Source organism: Gossypium raimondii, chromosome 10 (assembly GCF_025698545.1).
Source record: "Gossypium raimondii isolate GPD5lz chromosome 10, ASM2569854v1, whole genome shotgun sequence".
Classification (NCBI taxonomy): domain Eukaryota; kingdom Viridiplantae; phylum Streptophyta; class Magnoliopsida; order Malvales; family Malvaceae; genus Gossypium; species Gossypium raimondii.
In genome coordinates, this window is record NC_068574.1 from 6,167,432 (window position 1) to 6,189,540 (window position 22,109).

Sequence of the window (22,109 nt, forward strand, 5' to 3'; positions counted from 1 at the left end):
TCTAATACGAGTGCTGTCTTGCCATGACGGAAGCGATTGTTTCTGCAGTCTTTGAACGGCTAACCTCCATCAGCCTTCAAGTTGCTGAAAACGGGGTGAGACTCGTTGTTGGTGTAAACGAAGAAGTCAAGAAGATCGGCACCACTCTTTGCACCATCCGAGCTGTCCTTGAGGACGCCGAGAAAAGACAAGTGAAGGAGCAAGCAGTTAAGTTTTGGCTTGATAGGCTTCAAAACGTAGCTTATGATATTGAAGACCTGTTGGACGAATGGAGCACCGCGGTTATCAGATCGAAAATCGAGGAACCTCAAAGCTCTTTTCGGTTAAGTTCGCTTCAGCCCTTCGCCAATTCTATTCCACGACTTGTTGGGCGTCGTGGTATTGCCACCAAGATTAAAGAGCTAAGTGAAAGTCTTCAAGTCATTGCAAAAGAGAAAGATGATTTTGCTTTCATTGTAAATCTAAGTCGGAATGATGATATAGAGCCTGAAAGACCTAAAACCACATGTTTTGTTGATGCATCTGAAATACGTGGTCGAGACCAAGATAAAAACACCATTATTAGCATGTTGCTAAGCGAAAATGGTCAAGAAAGGGGAATCCCTATAATCTCCATTTTGGGGATGGGAGGGATAGGGAAAACAACTTTAGCCCAAATAGTTTACAACGATAGAGAGGTGAACGCCTATTTTCAGAAGAAACTATGGGTGTGTGTTTCAGATCCCTTTGATGAGATGAGGATTGCAAAAGCAATTCTTGAAGCTCTAACGGGTATTCCGTCGGGTTTGGGTGAGTTGAACACTGTACTAGTGAAAATCCATGAATCTATTGAGGGGAAAAAGTTCCTACTTGTTCTTGATGATGTCTGGACAGAAGATGAGAGGAAGTGGCAGTCATTGAAATGCTGTCTTAAAAGTGGTGCCTCCCCAGGAAGCAAAATCTTGGTCACCACACGCAAGGAGAATGTTGCTACTGTAATGGGTTGTACCAGATTATTCCATTTGGGGAAGTTGTCTGAAGAAGAGTGTTGGTCCTTATTCAGTCAGGTAGCATTTTCTGGATGGAATCACGGAGCGCGTCAGATTTTGGCAGACATCGGTAAGAAAATTGCAGATAAGTGCAACGGTTTGCCTCTTGCAGCAAAAACACTCGGAGGTCTCTTACGTTTAAAAAAATCTAGAGAACAATGGCAAAGAATCTTGGATAGTAATATGTGGGAGCTTGATGAGGCTGAAACCGGTCTTTTTTCTCCCTTATTACTAAGCTATTATGATTTGCCTGCGCCATTAAGGCAATGCTTCTCTTATTGTGCCATTTTCCCTAAAGGTTGCAAGATAGAGAAGGATTTATTGATCAGGTTGTGGATGGCTCAAGGTTTTCTTGGAGACGGAAATGGGATGGAGATTGTTGGTGAAGAGTACTTCGATAACTTAGCAATGCGTTCTTTCTTTCAAGAGTTTGAGACGGATGAAAATGATGATGGTATAATCAGATGCAAAATGCATGATATAGTGCATGACTTTGCTCAACTTTTGAGAAAAAGAGAATGCTATGTAGTAGCCAGCAATGGTATTGAAGAGCAAAGAGCTGAATGGTATCATGAAAATGCTCGTCATTTAAGAGTAATCCTTGATAATGAACAGGCTGTGATTCCAAGTCTCCTTTATAATGCTAAAAAGCTTCGTAGCCTCCTAGTTGACTCATGTCCTTCTAACTCATCCACTTTAAATGTATCTTTGCCGAGATTATTCGATGAACTAACTTGCCTGAGGATGTTAGATTTGAGCAACAAATTTCGAAGGCAAACTTCAATTACAGAACTTCCATGCCAAATAGGGAAACTGATACACCTGAGATATCTCAGTTTGGAGGGAAATAAAGGATTAAAGTAATTGCCTACGACACTGTCGGACTTATGTAACTTGCAAACTCTGAACATCAGGTTGTGCTCAAGTATTCAAGGATTCAAAGTGCCAATCAACTTGAGACATCTTCAAAATGCAGAAACATATGGATGCACATCCATGACATTTGGACTGAAAAGATCAACTCTTCTACAGACATTAGAGGAGTTTGTAGTTGGCAACCTTTTTGGTGGGGATTTGAGAAAGATATTTATAGGGCGTGAAGTGGGTAGGTCCAACCTTGGTTATTTGGGAAACTTTGCTCATCTTCGAGGAAATCTCAAGATAATAGGACTGGGAGATGTGAGCAGACGAAGTGAAGCAGAGGAAGCTGGACTGTGGAAGAAGACTGGCCTTCGTAATTTGACTTTATCCTTTAATTTCAAGTACAAAGGTAATAGAGTTCTGGAAGGAGCATATGCTCATGAATCATCTGTTCTCGAAGCCTTACAACCACCTCCGTATCTGGAATCTTTGAACATAAATCGCATGAATGGTCCAACCGCTTTCCCTAGTTGGATGGTGTCACTGACCATGCTGAAGAGAGTTAGACTATGGGCCTGTTTTAATTGGAAAACCTTGCCTCCCATGTGGAAGTTGCCAGTCCTTGAACATCTAGAGATATGGGAAATGAAGAATGTGAAAGAAGTGGGCCAAGAATTTATGGGAGCAGAAACAGAAAAGGGGCAAGCATCATCATCATCATCATCATCAGTTAATAACAATATTGCCTTCCCCTGTTTGAAACATCTTAAATTTCAATCTATGGACGGTTGGCAAGAGTGGTATTACGGACACCTACTCACTACTATGCCACTTCTTTGTTCTTTGAAAATCAATAGTTGCCTCAAGTTAAAGTCTTTGCCACGCCATCTTCCTCAGAAGACAACTCTGCAAGTATTAGATATCTTCAATTGCCCGATCCTGACGGAGCGTTATTTGAGAAATGGGACAGGGGAGGACTGGCACTACATTTCTCATATCCCTACCATCACAATTGATGGCGAAGACGTGAAAAGAGATGGGAATTGATCAAACTCTTCTTGGCTTCAAAGCATTGGTATGATAATCTTCCTTTTTGCATTTTTTTACATCACTAAATCTAATCCTAAATTATATACTATATTTTTATGGAGGAAACAATTATATACAAGCCATATTCCATGCTTTGCAACAAACTTTTATATCCATTGTTTAGTTTCCGGGTTTGTGTTCAAAGAGTACGAGTCATTCCATATCTAACATCCAATCTTTCCTACAAATGCAGCAATATCTTTAAACAAGAAATTTTGAACATTTAAGTTATGCATGACATTTGTGCACAATTAATCTAACAGTTGTATGACTCTTTTTATCCCATTGTTAGGTTAGTTACGGAGCCATTTACCTGGATGCTACCAATCTGCCAAAACCTGATCTTTACAAAATTTTGCAGCATTAAATCAGGTAGCCAAGCAACTTCATATTGGCTTTTCCTTTGTAATCTTCACCCAGCTATTATGCATCTCATCTGAAAACATTGAGCTCTTAATAATATTAATCTGTTTATTTTGTGAACACCTCTTGATTCTTATAGCTATCCCTGGTGGTGATGCACAGGTAACTAGACTAGATAAACAATCCATTTTACTTCCTGTAACATTCCCATGCACATTTCCAAGGAAATGTGCTAATTTCCTCAACAGAAAATCACATGGCAGTCTGGCGTCTAGAGGTGGAATATAATGCTTGATTTCCTCAGAACCCTCATTTATTTCTCCGGCGTTGCATGAAAATCCAACCCTTTCAACAGTTTTATGCTTCAGTCAAATAATATGTTCCGAGTCGAACTCAAAAACCATGGCACCAACTTCCATAAGTTGTTACAGAAAGTCAGCAATAGTATATGTTTACATCACATTGAATATATTGTTATTGAATGAGTCCTATGTTTTTGCTTTGGAAAGTTTACTTACAGTATTAAAAAGTCTTTCGCTTTCATTATCCACGTCCAACACCAATTAGTTGAGTTGAAGGTTATGCCATCTGATTTTTCCAATCTATATCTATGCTTGAAGTCAACCACATACAAAAGTTGGGAGTTAAAAAAGGAGCCCATGCAGTAACTCCTCAATATTCTACAAATCCCATATGCATTGCTCCACCTTTCATTTTTTATTGAAGCACTTGTATCCGATATTCATGTCTGGATATAGAAAACAGTACCAACCACCTTGGTTGCAGTACTAAAAGCAACCTTTTTTTATTCTTTATATGACATTCTGCTTTATGATTTTGTGTTTTAAGATATTTGAAGAGATCTCCATTCCATTGAGTCCATTCTTGTATCACAATGCCTTTAGGCACCTGACCTCTGAACGTGACATCTTTGTTGCTGATTAGATAGAATAGTTTGGAGTCAGTGACGGAATTTGAAATTTTTTTGGGGACTTGAATTAGATGATATATTTTTATAATAGTAAAAATATAATTTTATTATTTTAATAGCCTATATCTTTATAATTTTTAGGGAGTTAAATCAAATTTTTATTATTTTTAAGAAGGTCAAAGTACAATTTTATTATTACTAATTTAAAATTTTATAAATTATAAAGGACTTAAATTAAAAATTTACCATTTTTAAGTACACCACTACCCTCAGCAACTGTGTGGAGCACAAAGCATTTGAGAAATATGTAGAGTGCAACCATTTGTGCAATTGTTTGCACATTCTTTTATAAGGGGGCCTGCTTGACTTGACTGGCATGGGTCCCATTTTCTTCTCTCTATGACTAGAGTGGTTCACGGGGATTGTTAAATGAAACTAACAGAATATTGGTGCCTTTGCCAACGAAGAAGCGGATACCAGTTGTCCATGTTTATCTGGACAAATCCACGTCCAGGTTCATCTTAAGACAGGATGATGAATTTAGACATATATTTATCTAGTTTCATTTGTATTTTTAATAATTTAATATTTTTTTAATTTCAAAATATAATAATTTTGAAAATATATCATATTTTAAAAAAAAATTTCTAGGCTTTTACGAGGTTTTTTTTAGAATTTTGATTTTTAATTTTTTTAAGAACTTTTATGATTTTTTTACAACTTTTGTATAATATAGTGGCCAAAATATGTATTAAGCTAATCCATTAATAAAAATCTACTTTCACAAATTATTTTCTTAAATCCATGTATTTTAAAAATAATATAAATACCCTCTAAGTTTTATCAATTTTAAAATTGAGTAAATTAATATTTTTTTAAAATAAATAATTTAATCCATGTTAATTTGGATAATAATGTTGATTATTTTATCAATACATGACATGTGTGAATTATAATCGATTAACTTTAAAAAATTAAAATTGAAAATGATATAAAATTAAATGAAAAAATATATAAATTATAAAAGTTTGATGAAACTTTCTAAGTTTTTGAAAAGATATAAAATTAAAAATAATCTTCAAGAAAAATTATAAAATATTTAAAATTTTATTAAAATTATAAAAATAATTTGAAAAATATATTCATTAAAATTTTTAAAAAGTCATAAAAGTCCTGAATATATATATATTTAAAATTAATGCATTTCTGGAACTCTTTTTGAATTTATGAAGATTATTTTGAATTTTTTTCAATTTTAAAATATATCATTTTATGAAATTTTGGAAAATTATTGAACTCATTATAATTTTTACGATTTTTATTAGCTTTTAAAAGTCAACCAACTATAATTTGGAGATGTAACATGTATTAACGGAAGCTATAAATATAACATTAATTTTCTACTTAGAAAAATAATTTTCTTTATTTGCTTAATTTGGGAATGTATAACTAAATTAGTATTTTTGTCGAGAGGACCGATTTGTTGTTTAATTTTAATATTGACAGGGACCAAGAGATGTATAAAAAATGATAGCAATAATATTGGTTAAAGTTTACTACAAGTCCCTGTACTATATTATAAAGTTTATTTTAGTCCTTATATTATCAAAAGGAACATTTTAATCCCTGTACATTTGAAAAGCTAATATTTTAATCCCTACATGTCATTCCACTAATGGCAAAGTTAACGTGTAGGGACTAAAATGTCAGTTTTCAAATGTACAGGGACTAAAATTTTCTTTCTAATGGTAGGGGGACTAAAATGAATTTTTGATGTGGTACAGGGACTTGTAGTGAGCTTTAACCGAATAATATTCATTCTTCGATTGTTTTGCTTTTATTTTGGGTGATCTGCAATTGTTTGAATAAAAAAAAATAAAAGTTGAAAAAGAGAAAAACCAAAAACCTTTGCCCCACTCAAAGAGGCAAAGAGTGACAAAATAAGTCTCTCTTGGTGCCTCCAAAAGCTCTTTTCCATCGTCACCATTGTGGCTGCCACTGTCTTCTCATCTTTTCAATGATCAAAACAGTCCTTTCTTTCGCAGCAAACTCCTAATCCAACCCAAACTCTCCATCTCTCTCTCTCTCTCTCTCTCTCTCTCTCTCTCTCTCTCTCTATATATATATATATATAAAACTGTTTGAACAAGTTCTGAACATTGTAGGCTGATTAAAGACAGCTACATCCCTCTTTTTGTGTCTGCCGGTTTTGAGTCTCTGTTCTGGCATTTTTACAAACATCCTGTAAACGAAAATGGCGCTTCCCTATACCCATCACTATGACCTTTCGTTCTCTGCTCTCAATTTAAAGAAATTTGGCTCTTCGCATTTGCAACCCATTTGTTGTTTACGGTGCAATTCCAGCGTTTCATCTTCACCATTCACGGAGAAGCACTCGTTGCAGAGGTACCAAAGGGACCAGTGGGTCTACAACAACGATAACCAGCAGCGGCCGTCTCTTAGCTGCGATGATGAAGCCGCGTCTTGCTCCGTCCCGGCTGATAGCGACTCCATAAGGTTAAATGACATCACTTTGCAGCTGCCGGAGCTCAGGAAGTTGCTCCAAGTTTTGAAACATAAGAGAGAAAGCTGTGGCGGCGAAGTACCCAAAAGTGGACTGGGGGATGTTTTCTTGGTGGGGACGGGACCTGGAGATCCCGATCTCTTGACGTTAAAAGCTGTCAAAGTCATACAAAAAGCTGATATTTTGTTGTACGATAGGTTGGTTTCTAATGCTGTATTGGACTTGGTTGGCCCCGATGCCAGGCTTCTCTATGTCGGCAAAACTGCTGGCTATCATAGTCGAACTCAGGTGAAGTTATTCAATTTCTGGGTGATTTATGTCAATTAGATTCCTCAGGTTTTCTTTTTAATGCAATTGGCCAGTTCATTGATTTTTTGTGCTGTTTAGCAGGAAGAAATCCATGAGTTGCTTCTGAGTTTTGCTGAAGCTGGAGCTACTGTTGTTAGACTTAAAGGAGGGGATCCACTGGTGAGTCATTCAAACAATTACCAGCATTTTTCCCCGTAAATTTGTAGAAATGCGTTATTAAGTCTGGTTCCTTCTGGGGCTTTTTCATGGAACAAATGTTGTGATCTTTAGGTATTTGGAAGGGGTGGAGAAGAAATGGACTTTTTTCAACAGCAGGGGATTCAGGTCAAGGTTATCCCTGGTATGATACTCTACAATAATCCTCTAAATTTGCATTAGCCATTTATGATAGATTAAGTTCCTTGTTTTTGAGGAAAAACATTTGATGATGCTAATGGTTAAATCATCCCTGGCTGAGTGTAAAATACTGAACTACACCATTTTGACCAACATTTTTTCTTCTGATTTCATGTCCTGATTCCTGAATTTGAGAAAAGGCTGTCATTGTCTACTGATTTTACATGATATGGACTTGCCTCAACTTAGTACTTTTCAACCGATTCTTTTATCTTACCCGCTTGATTAGCTTTTCAAAGTTTTCTCAATGGGAATCCTTCATTTTCTAGAAGGGGTTAAGTGTATTTTGGTTTGTCGAAACAACAATGCATAGATAGAGGGGAAAGCTGAGGTGTGTAACGTGTGTTGATCATATGTGCTGCATTAGCTGCATTCATATTATTCTTAGTTAAGCTTGTCTGGAGATAGTTTCAAATGATAGGAAATATTTTTGGATGGAGAAAGGGAGCATTTTCTCATAGGTTATTGCATCTCTTTAGCATACGGGTTCATGCATTTGAGACAATAACCAAAAGAACTAAAATTTTAAGATGTCTTCAATCTTGTTGGTCCTGTGCAGACTGTTGAGTTCTGGTTAGGAAAGATGTTTGATATTGAAGAATCGAAAAGCATAGTAATATAGAACTGATTTTATGAGAAATGCCTTTCAACTCTAATATACTTATTGCCTTGCAGGTATTACTGCTGCTTCTGGAATATCAGCAGAGTTGGGTATTCCTTTGACTCATAGAGGCATTGCAAATAGCGTTAGGTTTCTCACAGGTCACTCAAGAAAAGGGGGAACCGATCCTCTTTTTGTTGCAGAGAATGCTGCTGACCCTGATTCAACTTTAGTGGTTTACATGGGCTTATCCACCCTCCCTTCTCTTGCCCAAAAATTGATACATCATGGCCTACCACCAGATACACCAGCCACTGCGGTTGAGCGAGGAACCACACCTCAACAGCGCATGGTAAGTACAATGTCATGCATTACAACACCAAGGACGTCTAGTGGTTCCATTTTTATGTAGGATTTGCAATGTCAAACACAACATGAATTAATGCATTAGGAGGCAGTTCACTGAAACCATAAATCTCGTTTCCATTATGCCAACTAAGTACGTTTTTTTTTTTAATAATGATACAGGTCTTTGCAGAACTTAAGGATCTTGCCGATAAAATCAAAACGGCGGAGTTAGTATCACCAACCCTAATCATAATAGGGAAGGTTGTTGCCCTTTCACCATTTTGGCCGCAGTCTTTGACAGAAGCATCTCGTCTGGTTGAAGTTTAACTAAAAGGACATCTATGAGACAGCAGCTTAAAAGGTTACAAATATGGATTTGGGATTTTAATAACAAGTGAGAGGTCAATTTCAAGGCTGGGTGTAGGCAAAAGCAGCATTTTGGTCCTCCTTGGACTTGTTAATGTCAACAAGACGCAGCAGCAGCCACCAAATTTCATTGCGAATTTTGTTTGTCATTTCTTTTGTGACCAGTTGTAATTTTCTTCTTTTACATTTATTTGATGGGACAGAGCCAATTGCTTTACTGCCTCACACTTGTAACATTGATGCTTTTTTTACTCTTAATTTGACAAATAAAATATTGTTGGATACTTTTCCAATACTAGTTTATTTTAAAGTGTAATTTATTATGTGAGTTCATTGATTTACCATAAATTTGAGAGAAAATTATGTATTGATATTTATATGTTTTTATTACCAATATAATTAGTAAAACAATAAACTAACAATAACAAAAAAGATATTTATGGGTCTCAAATCTCTACTTTTGTAACCCTTTGAATTTAATCCTCACTAACAGAGACAGGGTTAGCTTTTAACTATAACTCATTTGCATAGTTTACATAATCTCTAATCAATACCTGAAAACTTTGGATGCCAACCCTAATAAAGGATCCAAAGCACTTGGAGCAAACTTCCTTGCGAAAAGATAGCAAACAGTTGATGGCTGGCCATTATATAGACAGACTTGACCTTCAAAAATTTTCTTAAAGAAACCTTCTGTTATGTCAGCTTTCCCGAATGTGGCCGGATGAGCCCCACCCCTTGACCAGTCAGTCCAAGTAAGAGTCCGGTTCGCCAATAGATGAGGTGACTGGATGGTCAGCATTGTTGGGAAATAGTGCTCGTCGACATAACAAGCCGGACGGCAGAACTTTTTGAACTTGGGATAATAAGTGGTGTCCACAACTATATCGATTGCAAGCTTTCTGTTAACTTCAAACCATTGAGACCCTTTACGCCATTGGCTCAGCGTGACCTCTGGTTGCATGTGTGGGTTGTAGCGCCCTCTCCCGTAAGGTCCAGGTTCATCGAATGAACCCATAAAACTGTGCCTTGATCTCGATATGTAACGATAGATTATGCTGAAGTTGTGCAGAGGAATGCAGGACTCAGATAAGAGAATAAACCATTCATTGGAGATGTCGAGCAATGCATTGGCAAGGAGCCTTCTCTCTGCCTCGCACATACTCATCCTTCCCCATTCCACCGTCTGCAAAGATTTGTACAGAACAACGTATAATGTTGTCTCTAAGAACTTCCTTCATTAAAATATGTTTTCATTTTTCATATGCTAGTGTTTGAAAATGCAACGCAATGCTGATCAAGTACAAACAAGTTTTTCAAAATAAAAAGTACAAAAAGATTTACAACTCAAAGCACAAAAAAGGGTCATTTTAAAAGGAAGGTACAACCAGTTGTGTTAATCAGTATGTTACTTGAACTTGAGTATAAGTGTGAGATACGAGTATGTATTTAGCACGGATATGCGTAAATTTTTTTGAAGTTTCATGCATTGACATCCTAGGTGGATTGCAATGGCCAAGACTTCCTCCAAGAGGCAAAGATTGCTCTCACCAATCACCCAGAAATCGAGGCACAAGTTTTTTAGACCTTACAAGATGTATTCATCCAAAATATTGCTAGTTATTTATAACTAACCCTGATTCTCAAACACATATCTAATTACTATGATTAGAAAGGAAAAAAAAAAAAGAAACAGAAAAAGTAGAGTAGGGCTATGTTACTCATACTTGGGTGGAACTGTCAGATATAGATAGTATTCACTACCGATATGTTCAAAAATTTCAAGATTTCTATGCTTTGGAGGGTCTTTGGAAGATCGTATCCCCAAATCCATATCCACTTAGATGTCGAACATGGAAACTTTAGAAAAAATGAAGAATCAAAATAATATAGGAGTAGGGAGATGATTAATAAGCATCAGGCACAATGAGGAAGAAATGGTAGATAGATGTTGCAGCGAAAAGCTTCAGTTATGCACCAATGCAAAGATTCTCATACAAGAAACGACCCAAAGCTATATCTAGGTGTTGGATATTGGTATGTGTTTGACATGGATATGTTTAATTTTTCTAAGTCTTTTTCATGTAAGTTGGAGTCCTCGGAGGATATATCCTCATGCCATGTCCAAAAATGTCTCATACATGAGTGTTAAACACAGGTACGTCAAAGAAAATGAAGCGTTTGAGCAACATTCAACCTAATGCTACGGGCTTATTTTCTTTTTCATAGTATCAATCATGTCATAACATGTAAAACATATTTGACCATGGATACAAGAGTATTACCCTCTAAATATATAAAAGGGAAAAACTTGAGTATATCCATGTCGAACACATCCATTCATATTTGAATTAACCCCTAAATTTTGGTACTACAGTCTAAAATTGACATTTCACTTCAGCAGTTAATATTACTACCACCATCTAATCACTAAAAAGGGGTATTCTGGATTCTACCATCTCTTATTGCAAATAAATTTACATGACTCAATAATAAATTAGAAATCTGCAATAGAAATTAATTCATAAATAACATAACTCTTTGGTAAACTAACATAGAAAAACGTAGATAAAGGAGAACAAATTAATAGAAAAATGGACCAAGTAACCATCACAAAAATTCAACAAAAAGGAGCTCAAGAAATTTCTGTTAAAACGTCTCCATACAACAAATGTGAAAAAATATGAAAGGTTAGTTGATACCTGGCTTGGGATTTGTCTCCCATAGAAGGGAGATGATGGCGGATACCCAGCAGTGTAAGATGGAAGGGCATGGACATATATCGAGTAAAGTTCTTCATGCCCTTTGAAGAATCGATCCCAAAGAGGAGCCAGTGGCAATGGACCCTTGGTCAAGAACATGAAGGCAATCTTGGGGACTCTCTTAAAGGGATAATCCTTGATTTGAGGAACAAATGAAGCTCTCCACAGTAATTCTGTATCATTCATATTATGCATCAAGTTTGAAGGAGGCCTAATAAAATTGTCTATGGTAGTACCATCATCTTGAAACAAAGGCTGAACAGCGGATGTTGCTTTAGTTGCTAGCTGCTGGACCATAGAAAATCGCACTGAATACATACTGATGATCGATAATCCGAGGCCCACACCCAGAAACAACAAACAAAACACAAGGAGTCTGGAAGGCAAAGCCCTGAAGAGGTTCGTTTTGTTTCCAGAAATGGGTTCTTTACCTTCCTCCATAGCCACTACCCTTGGCTGCATCATAACTTAATCCCTCAATTAGAACCAAACCAAGAAGGACCCTTTTAGGATCCAAAATTCTCCCACGCAGGTGATAAAACCAAGACTTTGAAACACTGTCTTAATACAGAAAGATTAGTGGTATAAACAAGCAGTGACCCAGAATAGATGAGCTTTTGACAAACTAGAAGGGAAATAAGTATAGGAACAGGGACAAAAAGATTTGGAAGAATCAAGGAGCTTTATTCCCGTGATATCGGAGAAATTAATAAAACACAACATATGAAAACAATGCTGAAGAGATTTAAAGACAGAAAAGAAGGGAACAAAGTTGTGTTGTTACGAAACGTTTGGGATGTTTGTGTGTTTTTACCAAGGTTGAATTTAATAGGAAACGAGATGGATCGATTTCTTGAATGCCGCTAGCTTTGGGTTACTGTCTTTTTTTGGTAATAGGAGACAGATTTAGGGGACTTTTCTTTAATGGCTTTTGTGTGTACATGGAATGTTCTTTATTTTTTTATTTTCTCTTTGTTGGTGTTAACTTTATTTTTTACCTAAGTTGAAACTGTTTTAAGTAAAAAAAAAATGGAGAAACCTAGAATATGGTAACAAGTATATTTGTCCGTTGCTTTGCGTTTAGAACTGTGCAACCATGGCTACTGGTGATGGTAGAACTGTCTTCAGTTTTCAACAATGGGGGATCAACTTTTCAGATGGAATACAATTCTTGATTAACCTCTGGAATTTCCTTCAGTTTTAAGAACGTTAAAAAGAATCTAAAAGAAAAAAAAACAAAAAGTGATTATAAAGTAAGCAAAGGGATTACTACTCATTGGACCAACACCACAATGTTGCAAATAAGAGATGAGGAGATGTCAAATTGTGAATTATTGAAAATGATTGATGGACAAGTAATTTTCTACTTTTTAAAGATGGGGAATGATTCGGATACGAGAAATTTCCCCCACATGGGTCACGACAATAGAGCATGCTGCTTGAAAGTCAAACGCCCATAGAGCCCAAACTAGGAGAGGCCCAGTATGCCCAAATCACTACCACCACTTTTGAGATTCATTCCAAATAAGATGATTTAGGGCTTAAAGTTTATGATTCAAGTAATACAAGCTCACAATCAACATGAGTCAAACATAAGAATACGCAAATTCAACTCAGCTTGAGTTCAAGCTTAGGGGTAAAAATGGCCATCTATACTTATTGTTTAATTTTCTCCATCAAACAGGAGACTGATATACCACATCTTTTCCATATTCCTTATTAGAGGTAAGTAAATCATCTAACGATAGTGCAGGAAAGAAAATAGGAAAAAGAATGTAAAGGATCAGAAATGGAGGGCCTTAGTAAATATTTCAAAACAACAGATACCGATGTTATAGTTTTCTTAAAGCAAAGAAAGACTCCAAACTAAATCATAACAATGTAATGCTAATGAAGCTAGAAAATTATCAATATAATGTAAGACTCCTACATGTCCGGCCTCACTTCTCTGACGAGTTGGGTCCGCGCTTCTTCCCAAAGCCAACAACTGCAAACACCAAACCAATAAAACAGTCCATTACATGCTCAATGTGCAAAATTTCAGGATGAAACACAAGAATAAACCTTCTTCAACAAATCAATTCTCAAAAGAATTTAAGAAGATAAATAAATAAATAAAAGACCATAAGCAAATAAAACTGATAACTCCTAGTAAAAAGTAACATGGTCAAGGCACCAAATTCACCTAACTTAATCTAACCCAAGGAGAAGGAACTAAATAGGGTGAGCAGACAATAACTGACAGTAACAGTTGGTCCAAGAAAACAGCAAATTCATCATTAAAATGATTCACTGTAATTAGAGCTACAATGTAAAGTACTCATTGAACCGGACTTTCTGAATATGCCGAACAAAACGATTATCAACTACATATATGTTGCAGATAAAGTAAGATGCTGATAAATCCGTGGTCACGTTACATTTGGCTTAAATCCAATTGTGAAACAAAATCCAAAACCAATTAACAACATAATTTCATCACTAAAATGACCGCAGACTATAACTGTAAACATAATTCACTTTCTTTCACATAACCAATTTTTTAAAAAAGGAATGGGATAACTGATTACTACTTTTTCATTTTACTTGAGCAATACTCGTAATATATATAAAGAACAAAAGATAAACAAGGAAAAGAGATGAGCTAACCGGCAGTGACGAAACGGCGATTGTATTGCATCCGCTTATAGGCACGACCTCTGGGCTTCTTCTTCTTGTCTTGCTTCGCTACCTTTGGAGTTTGCCCTCTCACTTTCCCGGCACGTGCCAACGATCCGTGAACCTTACCTGTACGCCAATCACACTCATAGATAAAAAATCAAATTAAATTAAATATAAGAATTGGCAATAAAATTATATCGGAAGCTGAGGGTTTACCCATTTGTGATTGTCGTCGCTTCTCTAACTGGACTCTGATTACAGGTGGTAAGAGAGGATGGCGACTTCTAGAGGAATTTAGGGTTAGGGTTTCTTTATCTGGTATTTATTAGAGAACAAATCTGAACCGTTTTAGAAATTGGTTTGGGCCATTAAATAGAAGCCCGCAGCTCAAAACAAAAATTGGGTTGGCCTTTTTATAGTCCAAAATCGTTTAATATATCATTTCATTTTTCAAACTTTTCATATTTTCTTTCTGCTACTAATTTAATTGAAATGATGGGAATTTTTTATTATAAAATAATGTCATATTAATTCCAATTTTTAAAATCAATTTATCCTAAAATTTGTCAATAATTAGTTTGAGTTTGTTGAAATTTATATAAAACAATTTCTTTTTCATAGGATTTTTTATTCAAATAATATTAAAAAAATAATTAATTACGAAAAAATATATAAAAAAACATATTAATTATGAAAATATATATTTATTATAGTATTCTGACGGTGCCGCTTGACAAATTCGCAGCACCAGATTGAAATGTGATGACCTAAAATATTTAATGACTTGATATGGAATTTTACGGTTTTAAGGTGCCGTCACACTTAGAAAGGGGAAATTGCTTAATAAACCCTATTTGTTTATTATTTTCTTTTATTCCCCTTTTAACATAAAAAATAAAGAGACCTCTTATCAATTAGTTCAAAAAATTTTTTCTACCAACAAGTATTTTTGTAAAAAAGTTGATTCCAACTAGAAATAAATTTTACTTATTTTTCAAAAATATTTTTGTTTAAATAATGTCGACATAACAATTAATAGTATTCATAGTAGTTTTCTTTTACTCACATTATATTTGGAAACTATAAATTTAACTAATAATTATAATTTATAAAATAATAAGATTTTTTAAAGCTTTTATAATTATAATTTTATATCGTGTCCATAAATCAAATTGATAATAAAATTATAATTAATTTTAAAAATAAATAAAATTTATTTCCGGTTGAAATCGACTTTTTTTTATAAAAATACTTTTTGGTAGAAAATTTTTTGGACTAATTGATAAGATGTCTCTCTATTTTTTATGTTGAAAAGGGAATAAAAGAAAATAATAAATAATGAAGATTTATGAGGTAATTTACCCATTTGAAAGCTTGGTGTCGCGGCACTGTCAGGCGGCACCTTCAGAACACTATAAAAAATGTTTATTTTCGTAATTAATCTATTTTTTTATATTTTTTGTAATTAATTATTTTTGTATTATTTAGATAAAAAAACCCAAAATCAGAATAAGAAAAAGTATTTGGTATAATGTTTATTGTACCAAAACTTGCAATGATTAAGAAAAAAAAGGACATAACATGGATATTACATTCAACTATTAAAATCAATTATGTTTTAAATATATAAAAGGCTACATCTTATATTTTAGTAATCGTGTTGTTTTTTATTGTGATATCTTTTTACTAGATTTGTTAATGGTAAATTATGCTGAAAAATAAGATGGTTTGTGTAAAATATAAGTTTAAAAATTAGGTTTTATAAGAAATAAGGCTTATTTCTAAATTGGTCAAGTTTTGGATAAGTTTTTTATCCGGACTCGACTCAATTTGCATAAAAGAAACTAAATATAATTGCTTGCTAAGTTGTACTTATTTAATGTTATATATTTCATTTGTTGAAAAATATTTATTTTGATGATTTGATATATAAAAAAATAATATAAAGTTTGTAGTAAAGTTTTAAAACTTAAACAAAATTTTAGATTCAACCGAGTTTCAACTTAAAAAAACCTACCTAAATTTTTTAATTAGCTCGGTCCGGGTGTACTGCATACTATGTGAGACCTTATCTCTATATTTATCTCCATCTTCGTAAACCCAAAACCCCTAAAATGGCCACCATCCCAAGCCATGCCTTAAGACACCTCACCTTAACTCGGCCATGGCTCCGCAAAATTAGCTGCACAACCTCTCTCGCGTTTTCCAGTCAAGACCCACTCCTAACCTACCCTGACAACAGCAACAACAACGATACTGACCACACCAAAAAGACCACCAACAGCAAGTCACAAGCTTTCTTTCCAAAGAAAAACCAAGTCTTGGAGCTCGAATGTGAAAGCTTGGCATTTAAAGGCAAAGGTGTTTGCAAGGTGGCAGATTCTGGGTTTGTTTTGTTGTGTGACAATGCACTTCCTGGAGAACGTTTCATTGGCCGTGTTAGTCGTAAGAAAGGAAGTTACGCTGAGGTAAATGATATGCATTCTCACCATAGCCACCATCTTGTCCTTTTAATTCGTTTGTTTATTTTGAAGATCCGCTGAGGTAAATTGAATATTAATTTGAGTTCATTATCTATGATTAGCTATTCATGAGATTCAACCATAAGCAAATCAAGTTATCATCTATTCATCTTTGTTTTAGCTACAAATTTCAAATTTTGAGTTAATGTCTTGAAGAGAGTAATCTCCACAAAATAATTGTTTTTGTAATCTGAAGCATTTCACATTTGTTCATGAACTCTGTTTGTGTATTTTCCTCTAAACTGGTTTATGACATTGTGAAAGGCGTTAGAGTAATGTGGTCGGGTTAAATTTTGATGAAAATAGTTATATGGGTTTAGATAATTGTTTATGGAGAGTTGGTGCTTCATCAATTATATGATGTTTTATTTTGTTAATATACAGGTTACAAAGTTGAAGACATTATCTCCTCACAGGGACTTAGTAGATGCCCCCTGTGCGTATGCATCATATTGTGGAGGTTGTAAAACACAAAACCTGTCTTATGAGGCTCAGCTCCGAGCTAAGGAGCAACAAGTACGTGAATTGGTCATCCATGTTGGGAAGTTTTCTGATAAAAATCCGGATTTCGAATGTATTATGAAGCCCATAGTTCCCTGTGATGTACAATTTCATTATCGGAATAAGGTTAGTGTGGTATATTTAGAGCTTAGTAAGGCTTAGTTCTATTCTATGCTAAAATGGGGATATTTATATCTCTAGCTAGCTTCTTAAAAGCATATTGTCAAGTAGTTGGTGTGGTCTGCATTTTTTGTGAATTTAATCATCTGATTTGTATTGGGACTTCTGTCACTTGGGATCCGTTTTGAAGTATCTTATAGTTTTTGGATTTGTACGAACCCATGCACTTTTTTTTTGTTTAGTTTCGTTTTCCCTAACTCCAGTGAGGTAGTTTTGATGTGTTGGGTTGCATATAGAGAAAATTGCACTTGTTTAATGAATGAGGTAGACAACAATGGGAACACTTGCATTACTATGTAGTCATGACATTGTAATCTACACCTTATGCCTAGAGCCAAGGAAAGTTTGTGAGAAAGAAAAAAGTTCTTGCATCTTGTATACATACTGTTTTTCCAAATATTTTTGGGGTTCTTTTATTTTGTTTCAGCTTCTGTTAAAGGAAAATAGAGATCAGTTACATTCATTTGTATTGACCATATAACTTAGTGCTAATAATTTACAGTTTCTTTTGGCCAAATAAATTTCTGCGTATGATACATTCTCAGCTGCTACTTTCCTGCTTCTGCAGATGGAGTTTTCATTTGGAACTCAGAAATGGTTACCCAAGGAATTATTACATGAGAAACTAGATGGTATTGACAATTATGCACTAGGATTGCATGCTCCTGGCTATTTTGATAAGATACTAAATGTGGACAAATGTTTATTACAAAGTGAGCCTGCAAACAAGGTGTGTGTTCTGTTTTCCTCTTATTACTTGGCACTGTTTGTTCTTTAAGGCACATAATGCACATAAGCTATCTTCTTAGTTTTGTTATATGATATACTTAATTTTAGATATGTAGATCCTTGCAACTGTCCAAGACAATTGGAAAGATCCAGAACTAGGTCTTTCTCCATACAATGTTCACTCCCATACTGGATTTCTTAAACATCTAGTTCTGAGAACTGGAAGGTACTTTTATTTTATTGTTTAATCTGCTACCGCTTATGTTTTCATATTTAAGCATAATGTGTTTCTTTATGACTACACATATTAGACACTAGTATTGCAAAAACTAAGTACATGTTCTTGTTAGTTGCATTGTATTTAACCATTTTTGACTAATAGGCTAAGATATTCTGTTAGACTATCTGGAAAGTAGAAACTGAAAAGTAAAAGATCAGTGGAACAAGAGTGGTAGAAGTGGTGAGATCCTGGTGGGAGTTTTCTTATTAAATCCAAATAAAATACTGATGGATCAATTCAGTAAATTAGCATATTCAATTATTCATAGATTAGTTTCAAGTATTCATTAGTTGACTAAACTTATTATGCTTGTCTTCTGGATATCTCTTTCCCCTCTCGTTTGGTTAAGACTTAAGAGGTGAACTTGTATGTGTTCTTAGAAGGAGTTCTTCAAGATTTTACCATAAAAGGAGAGATTTGTGGGTTTGTGGACTAAGAAAGGAACTGGTGACTGGAGGAACTATCACTATTTATATGGTTCTAGTTTGTGCAAATTTGGTACTTAGTAGGCAACTTCTGGTCTTTTGGCTTATTCATGCAATCATGTTATCAAATGATGTCATTTATAGTAAGAAAATAATCAAATGGTTTCAATATATGTTTTCTCTAAGTTCATGGATCTTTAATTATCATTTTTTCTCTGTGTTACCTTCATATTCCAAAATTACGATTTGTGTTTCAGGGACATGAAGACTGATCTCCCTGAACTTATGGTTAACTTTGTCACCTCATCTTACAAGCCAGAGATGCTGAAACCCCTGGTTGAGAAAATTTCAGCTATTCCTGAAGTGGTAGGTGTTAATTATGCTAATTTTGTAAATGTGGATTTGCTTTATTTTGTTTATATGGTGAGATTTGCCTTTGACCTACTCAGGCCACCCAATTTTTATCCGTGGCTTGATTCTTGTGTTGGATGAAAATTGAGTGACCCCAAATCTGATTAAACTCCACAAGACCAGTTATCCGATAGAGCGAGCTTTATATCTCCCCAGCTTCTTTAGTTTCATTCTTAGATCCCAGGGTGGATTGGTTTGACTGACTGGAAATCAATAATTGATGCAAAATGAGGCTTCATAAATCTCTTTGCATCAAATGATATGATCAAAGAAAAAAAATTTACGATGTCAAAGCCAGCATTCTCAATCACGGTTTTTCTCCCCTTCAGTTGGACAAAAACTCAAAATGTCTACTTACTGATTAGGTACTTGAAGTAAAAGTTTTATGCTTTATTCCCAATCAAATTTGCAATCCTCATTGTCTTTTGCTTATGGTTTTGCTTGAGAATCTTAAAGATGGACTGTTTACATGCTAGCATTTGCTTATAATCCTAAGTTGCTCCCTAATTTTTTTCCTTCTATTGTGAGTGATGTACAGAACACATTAAAATGTTTCTCTTGATTGTTCTTGGATTCTGAGTAGACTCTTTTTTTTTTCCCCTCAGGCGACTTTTATTTGTACATCTTTATGCTCTTCCATCTTTCCTATTGAAATTTTTTTTGAAACTCATCTTTAAATTGGTCATGATATCCTTTGAATGTAATTCTTCATTAGAGAAAGTGTGTTGCTTAGCATGATCTTATTAAATTTTTTATTGACAAAATTTTGTGGTTTTCTGTTTGTTGCCTGATGCTTTTTAGGTTAGTATTATGAATAATGTAAATACTTCGGTTGGTAACACATCTGTTGGCGAGGAGGAGTATACATTGTATGGGAAATCTACAATCACCGAAAGTCTGAGAGGTTTAACATTTCAAATTTCTGCAAACTCCTTTTTCCAGACAAATACTCATCAGGTATGTATTCTGACTGATATTATATGCCTTCATATGTTGTGCTTCTTTAACTGTATTTATTACTTGGATTTTTTGTTGTTTTCTTTCATGATTACTGTTCATGAGTTATAACTTTAATTTGAAACGATTTTACATTGTTAGGCTGAGGTTCTGTATAAACTAATTGAAGATTGTGCTGGCCTGAGAGGAGATGCCTCCGAAATTGTCCTCGACTTATTTTGTGGGACAGGAACCATTGGCCTAACACTTGCAAAAAAGTATTCCCTTCTCGACTTGTATTAATTGGTCTCATATACTCATGTAGGGAGATGTCATACAAATATCATACTTTGCCATAATAATTTTATATTTTTCAGGGCTAAACATGTTTATGGATATGAAGTTGTTGCTCAAGCTGTTGCAGATGCTCATAGAAATGCCAAGCTGAATGGAATAAGTAATACTACATTCCTTCAAGGAGATCTTAATAAAATTGATGAAAATTTTGGCAAGCATTTTCCAAAGCCAGATATCGTTATTTCAGGTTATCCTCCTATTAAAAACCTTGTATATGTAGCTTTACTTGCTATTTTAAATAGTGTTTGAAGTATTATTATAGGGGAGTGTGTGTATGCGTGTGATGCCTGATAGCTTTGCAAGGTGAGTGAAAATTGGGGTTGGAACTGGTGAAATTATTGGTCATATTGTTTAGAAAAAGGTAATACAAAATCTTGAACATAATTTTATCTGAGGAATTATCTGCATCTATCCTATGTTGATGTTGAAGTTTTCAACTTGATTTGCAGATCCAAATAGACCCGGTATGCACATGAAGTTAATAAAATTTCTGCTAAAGCTTAAGGCTCCAAAAATTGTTTATGTATCATGCAATCCCGCTACTTGTGCTCGCGACATTGATTACCTTTGCCATGGTGTGGTATGTATGGTATATCTTTCATCTCCATTGTTGAAAATCTAATAATCTATCATATGAACCATTTGGAAAACCTCAATTTGATGCAGATGGAGCAAAATATCAAAGGATGTTACAAGTTAAAAAGCATACAGCCAGTAGACATGTTCCCTCATACTCCCCATATTGAATGTGTTTGCCTATTGGAGCTTTGTTGAATGATAGCCTTCACCTATGGGATATATGTGATTCTCTATTTTATTTCATGATAAAAATTCTAAGTACTGTAACTTATAATAATTCAATTTTGTTTTATATTTTTGGTCCATAGTTTTTAATTGTTGCATTACTTGGTTGGAATAATGAATATCAAATTTGCTCTATTTTTCTGTAAAAAATGTACATGTTAATGAATAAACATGGTGAAATTTAATTCCATAACTGAGTCCCAAATTCAAGAATTTGCACCCTTCAAATAGGCTTCTTATACGATGTATTTTGTTTCTCAATCAAGGTGTAATTAATGGAGACTTTAAAGAATTTTTTGAGTTATTTCTTCTATTATAACGATATAAGTGTTGGGATCGACCCGATTAAGTAACAAGTAAAAAAATAGCGAAATAAATTGAGAAATTGAACACACAATTTTAACGTGGAAAAATCCTTCCAAAGAGAATAAAAAATCATGAGAAAAAATAATTTTATTATAACTGCAAAAGAACGAAGGGTACAAAAGATTGAGATAAAAATTAAACCTCGAAAACTCAAAAATAAAGAACCTTCAAAACGTAAACTTAAAATTCTCTATAAATGTTCTCTATAAATGTATTATGAGTTCTAATGTATTTTTAAGGTTATAAAAGAGCCTATTTACAGGCTAAATTCATAGAGTCAAATAATAATAAAATAATCTAAACTAATCAAAGTTTGATTGAAATAAATAAACAGAGTTTAACTGAAAAATTATTTCTTA

At 34.5% G+C, this 22,109-nt stretch overlaps 5 protein-coding genes across 10 annotated transcripts; 3 read left to right on the forward strand and 2 right to left on the reverse strand.

The window, feature by feature from the left end:
- Positions 1–3,887, forward strand: LOC105776469 (putative disease resistance protein RGA3). 5 transcript variants are annotated; one of them, XM_052622651.1, is made up of 3 exons: positions 1–2,964; positions 3,271–3,350; positions 3,481–3,887. In XM_052622651.1, exon 1 carries the CDS (start codon positions 24–26, stop codon positions 1,890–1,892), a length of 1,869 nt encoding a protein of 622 aa, XP_052478611.1. In that variant the 5' UTR covers positions 1–23; the 3' UTR covers positions 1,893–2,964; positions 3,271–3,350; positions 3,481–3,887. The 5 variants fall into 5 exon arrangements, with proteins under 5 accessions (XP_052478611.1, XP_052478612.1, XP_052478613.1 ...); XM_052622652.1 differs by having other exon boundaries at positions 3,504–3,887; XM_052622653.1 differs by having other exon boundaries at positions 3,276–3,350.
- A 2,277-nt stretch (positions 3,888–6,164) lies between these two features.
- LOC105776471 (S-adenosyl-L-methionine-dependent uroporphyrinogen III methyltransferase, chloroplastic) lies at positions 6,165–9,126 on the forward strand. Of its 2 annotated transcripts, none has more exons than XM_012599130.2 (5): positions 6,165–7,084; positions 7,184–7,264; positions 7,376–7,445; positions 8,177–8,454; positions 8,631–9,126. In XM_012599130.2, exons 1-5 carry the CDS (start codon positions 6,527–6,529, stop codon positions 8,775–8,777), a joined length of 1,134 nt encoding a protein of 377 aa, XP_012454584.1. In that variant the 5' UTR covers positions 6,165–6,526; the 3' UTR covers positions 8,778–9,126. The 2 variants fall into 2 exon arrangements, with proteins under 2 accessions (XP_012454584.1, XP_012454585.1); XM_012599131.2 differs by having other exon boundaries at positions 6,168–7,084; positions 7,187–7,264.
- An 89-nt stretch (positions 9,127–9,215) lies between these two features.
- Positions 9,216–13,198, reverse strand: LOC105776470 (glycosyltransferase BC10). The gene is made up of 2 exons (XM_012599129.2): positions 11,519–13,198; positions 9,216–10,002 (listed from the first exon to the last, which is right to left on the reverse strand). The coding sequence occupies exons 1-2, from the start codon at positions 12,041–12,043 to the stop codon at positions 9,364–9,366; spliced, it is 1,164 nt and encodes a 387-aa protein (XP_012454583.1). The 5' UTR covers positions 12,044–13,198; the 3' UTR covers positions 9,216–9,363.
- A 156-nt stretch (positions 13,199–13,354) lies between these two features.
- LOC105776472 (40S ribosomal protein S30) lies at positions 13,355–14,605 on the reverse strand. Its single transcript, XM_012599133.2, has 3 exons — positions 14,456–14,605; positions 14,228–14,365; positions 13,355–13,565 (listed from the first exon to the last, which is right to left on the reverse strand). Exons 1-3 carry the CDS (start codon positions 14,457–14,459, stop codon positions 13,519–13,521), a joined length of 189 nt encoding a protein of 62 aa, XP_012454587.1. The 5' UTR covers positions 14,460–14,605; the 3' UTR covers positions 13,355–13,518.
- Positions 14,606–16,274: 1,669 nt separating this feature from the next.
- Positions 16,275–21,453, forward strand: LOC105777867 (uncharacterized). Its single transcript, XM_012601361.2, has 10 exons — positions 16,275–16,707; positions 17,146–17,388; positions 18,011–18,172; positions 18,288–18,397; positions 19,134–19,242; positions 20,089–20,244; positions 20,386–20,501; positions 20,601–20,767; positions 21,030–21,160; positions 21,247–21,453. Exons 1-10 carry the CDS (start codon positions 16,354–16,356, stop codon positions 21,352–21,354), a joined length of 1,656 nt encoding a protein of 551 aa, XP_012456815.1. The 5' UTR covers positions 16,275–16,353; the 3' UTR covers positions 21,355–21,453.
- Positions 21,454–22,109: the final 656 nt, after the last annotated feature.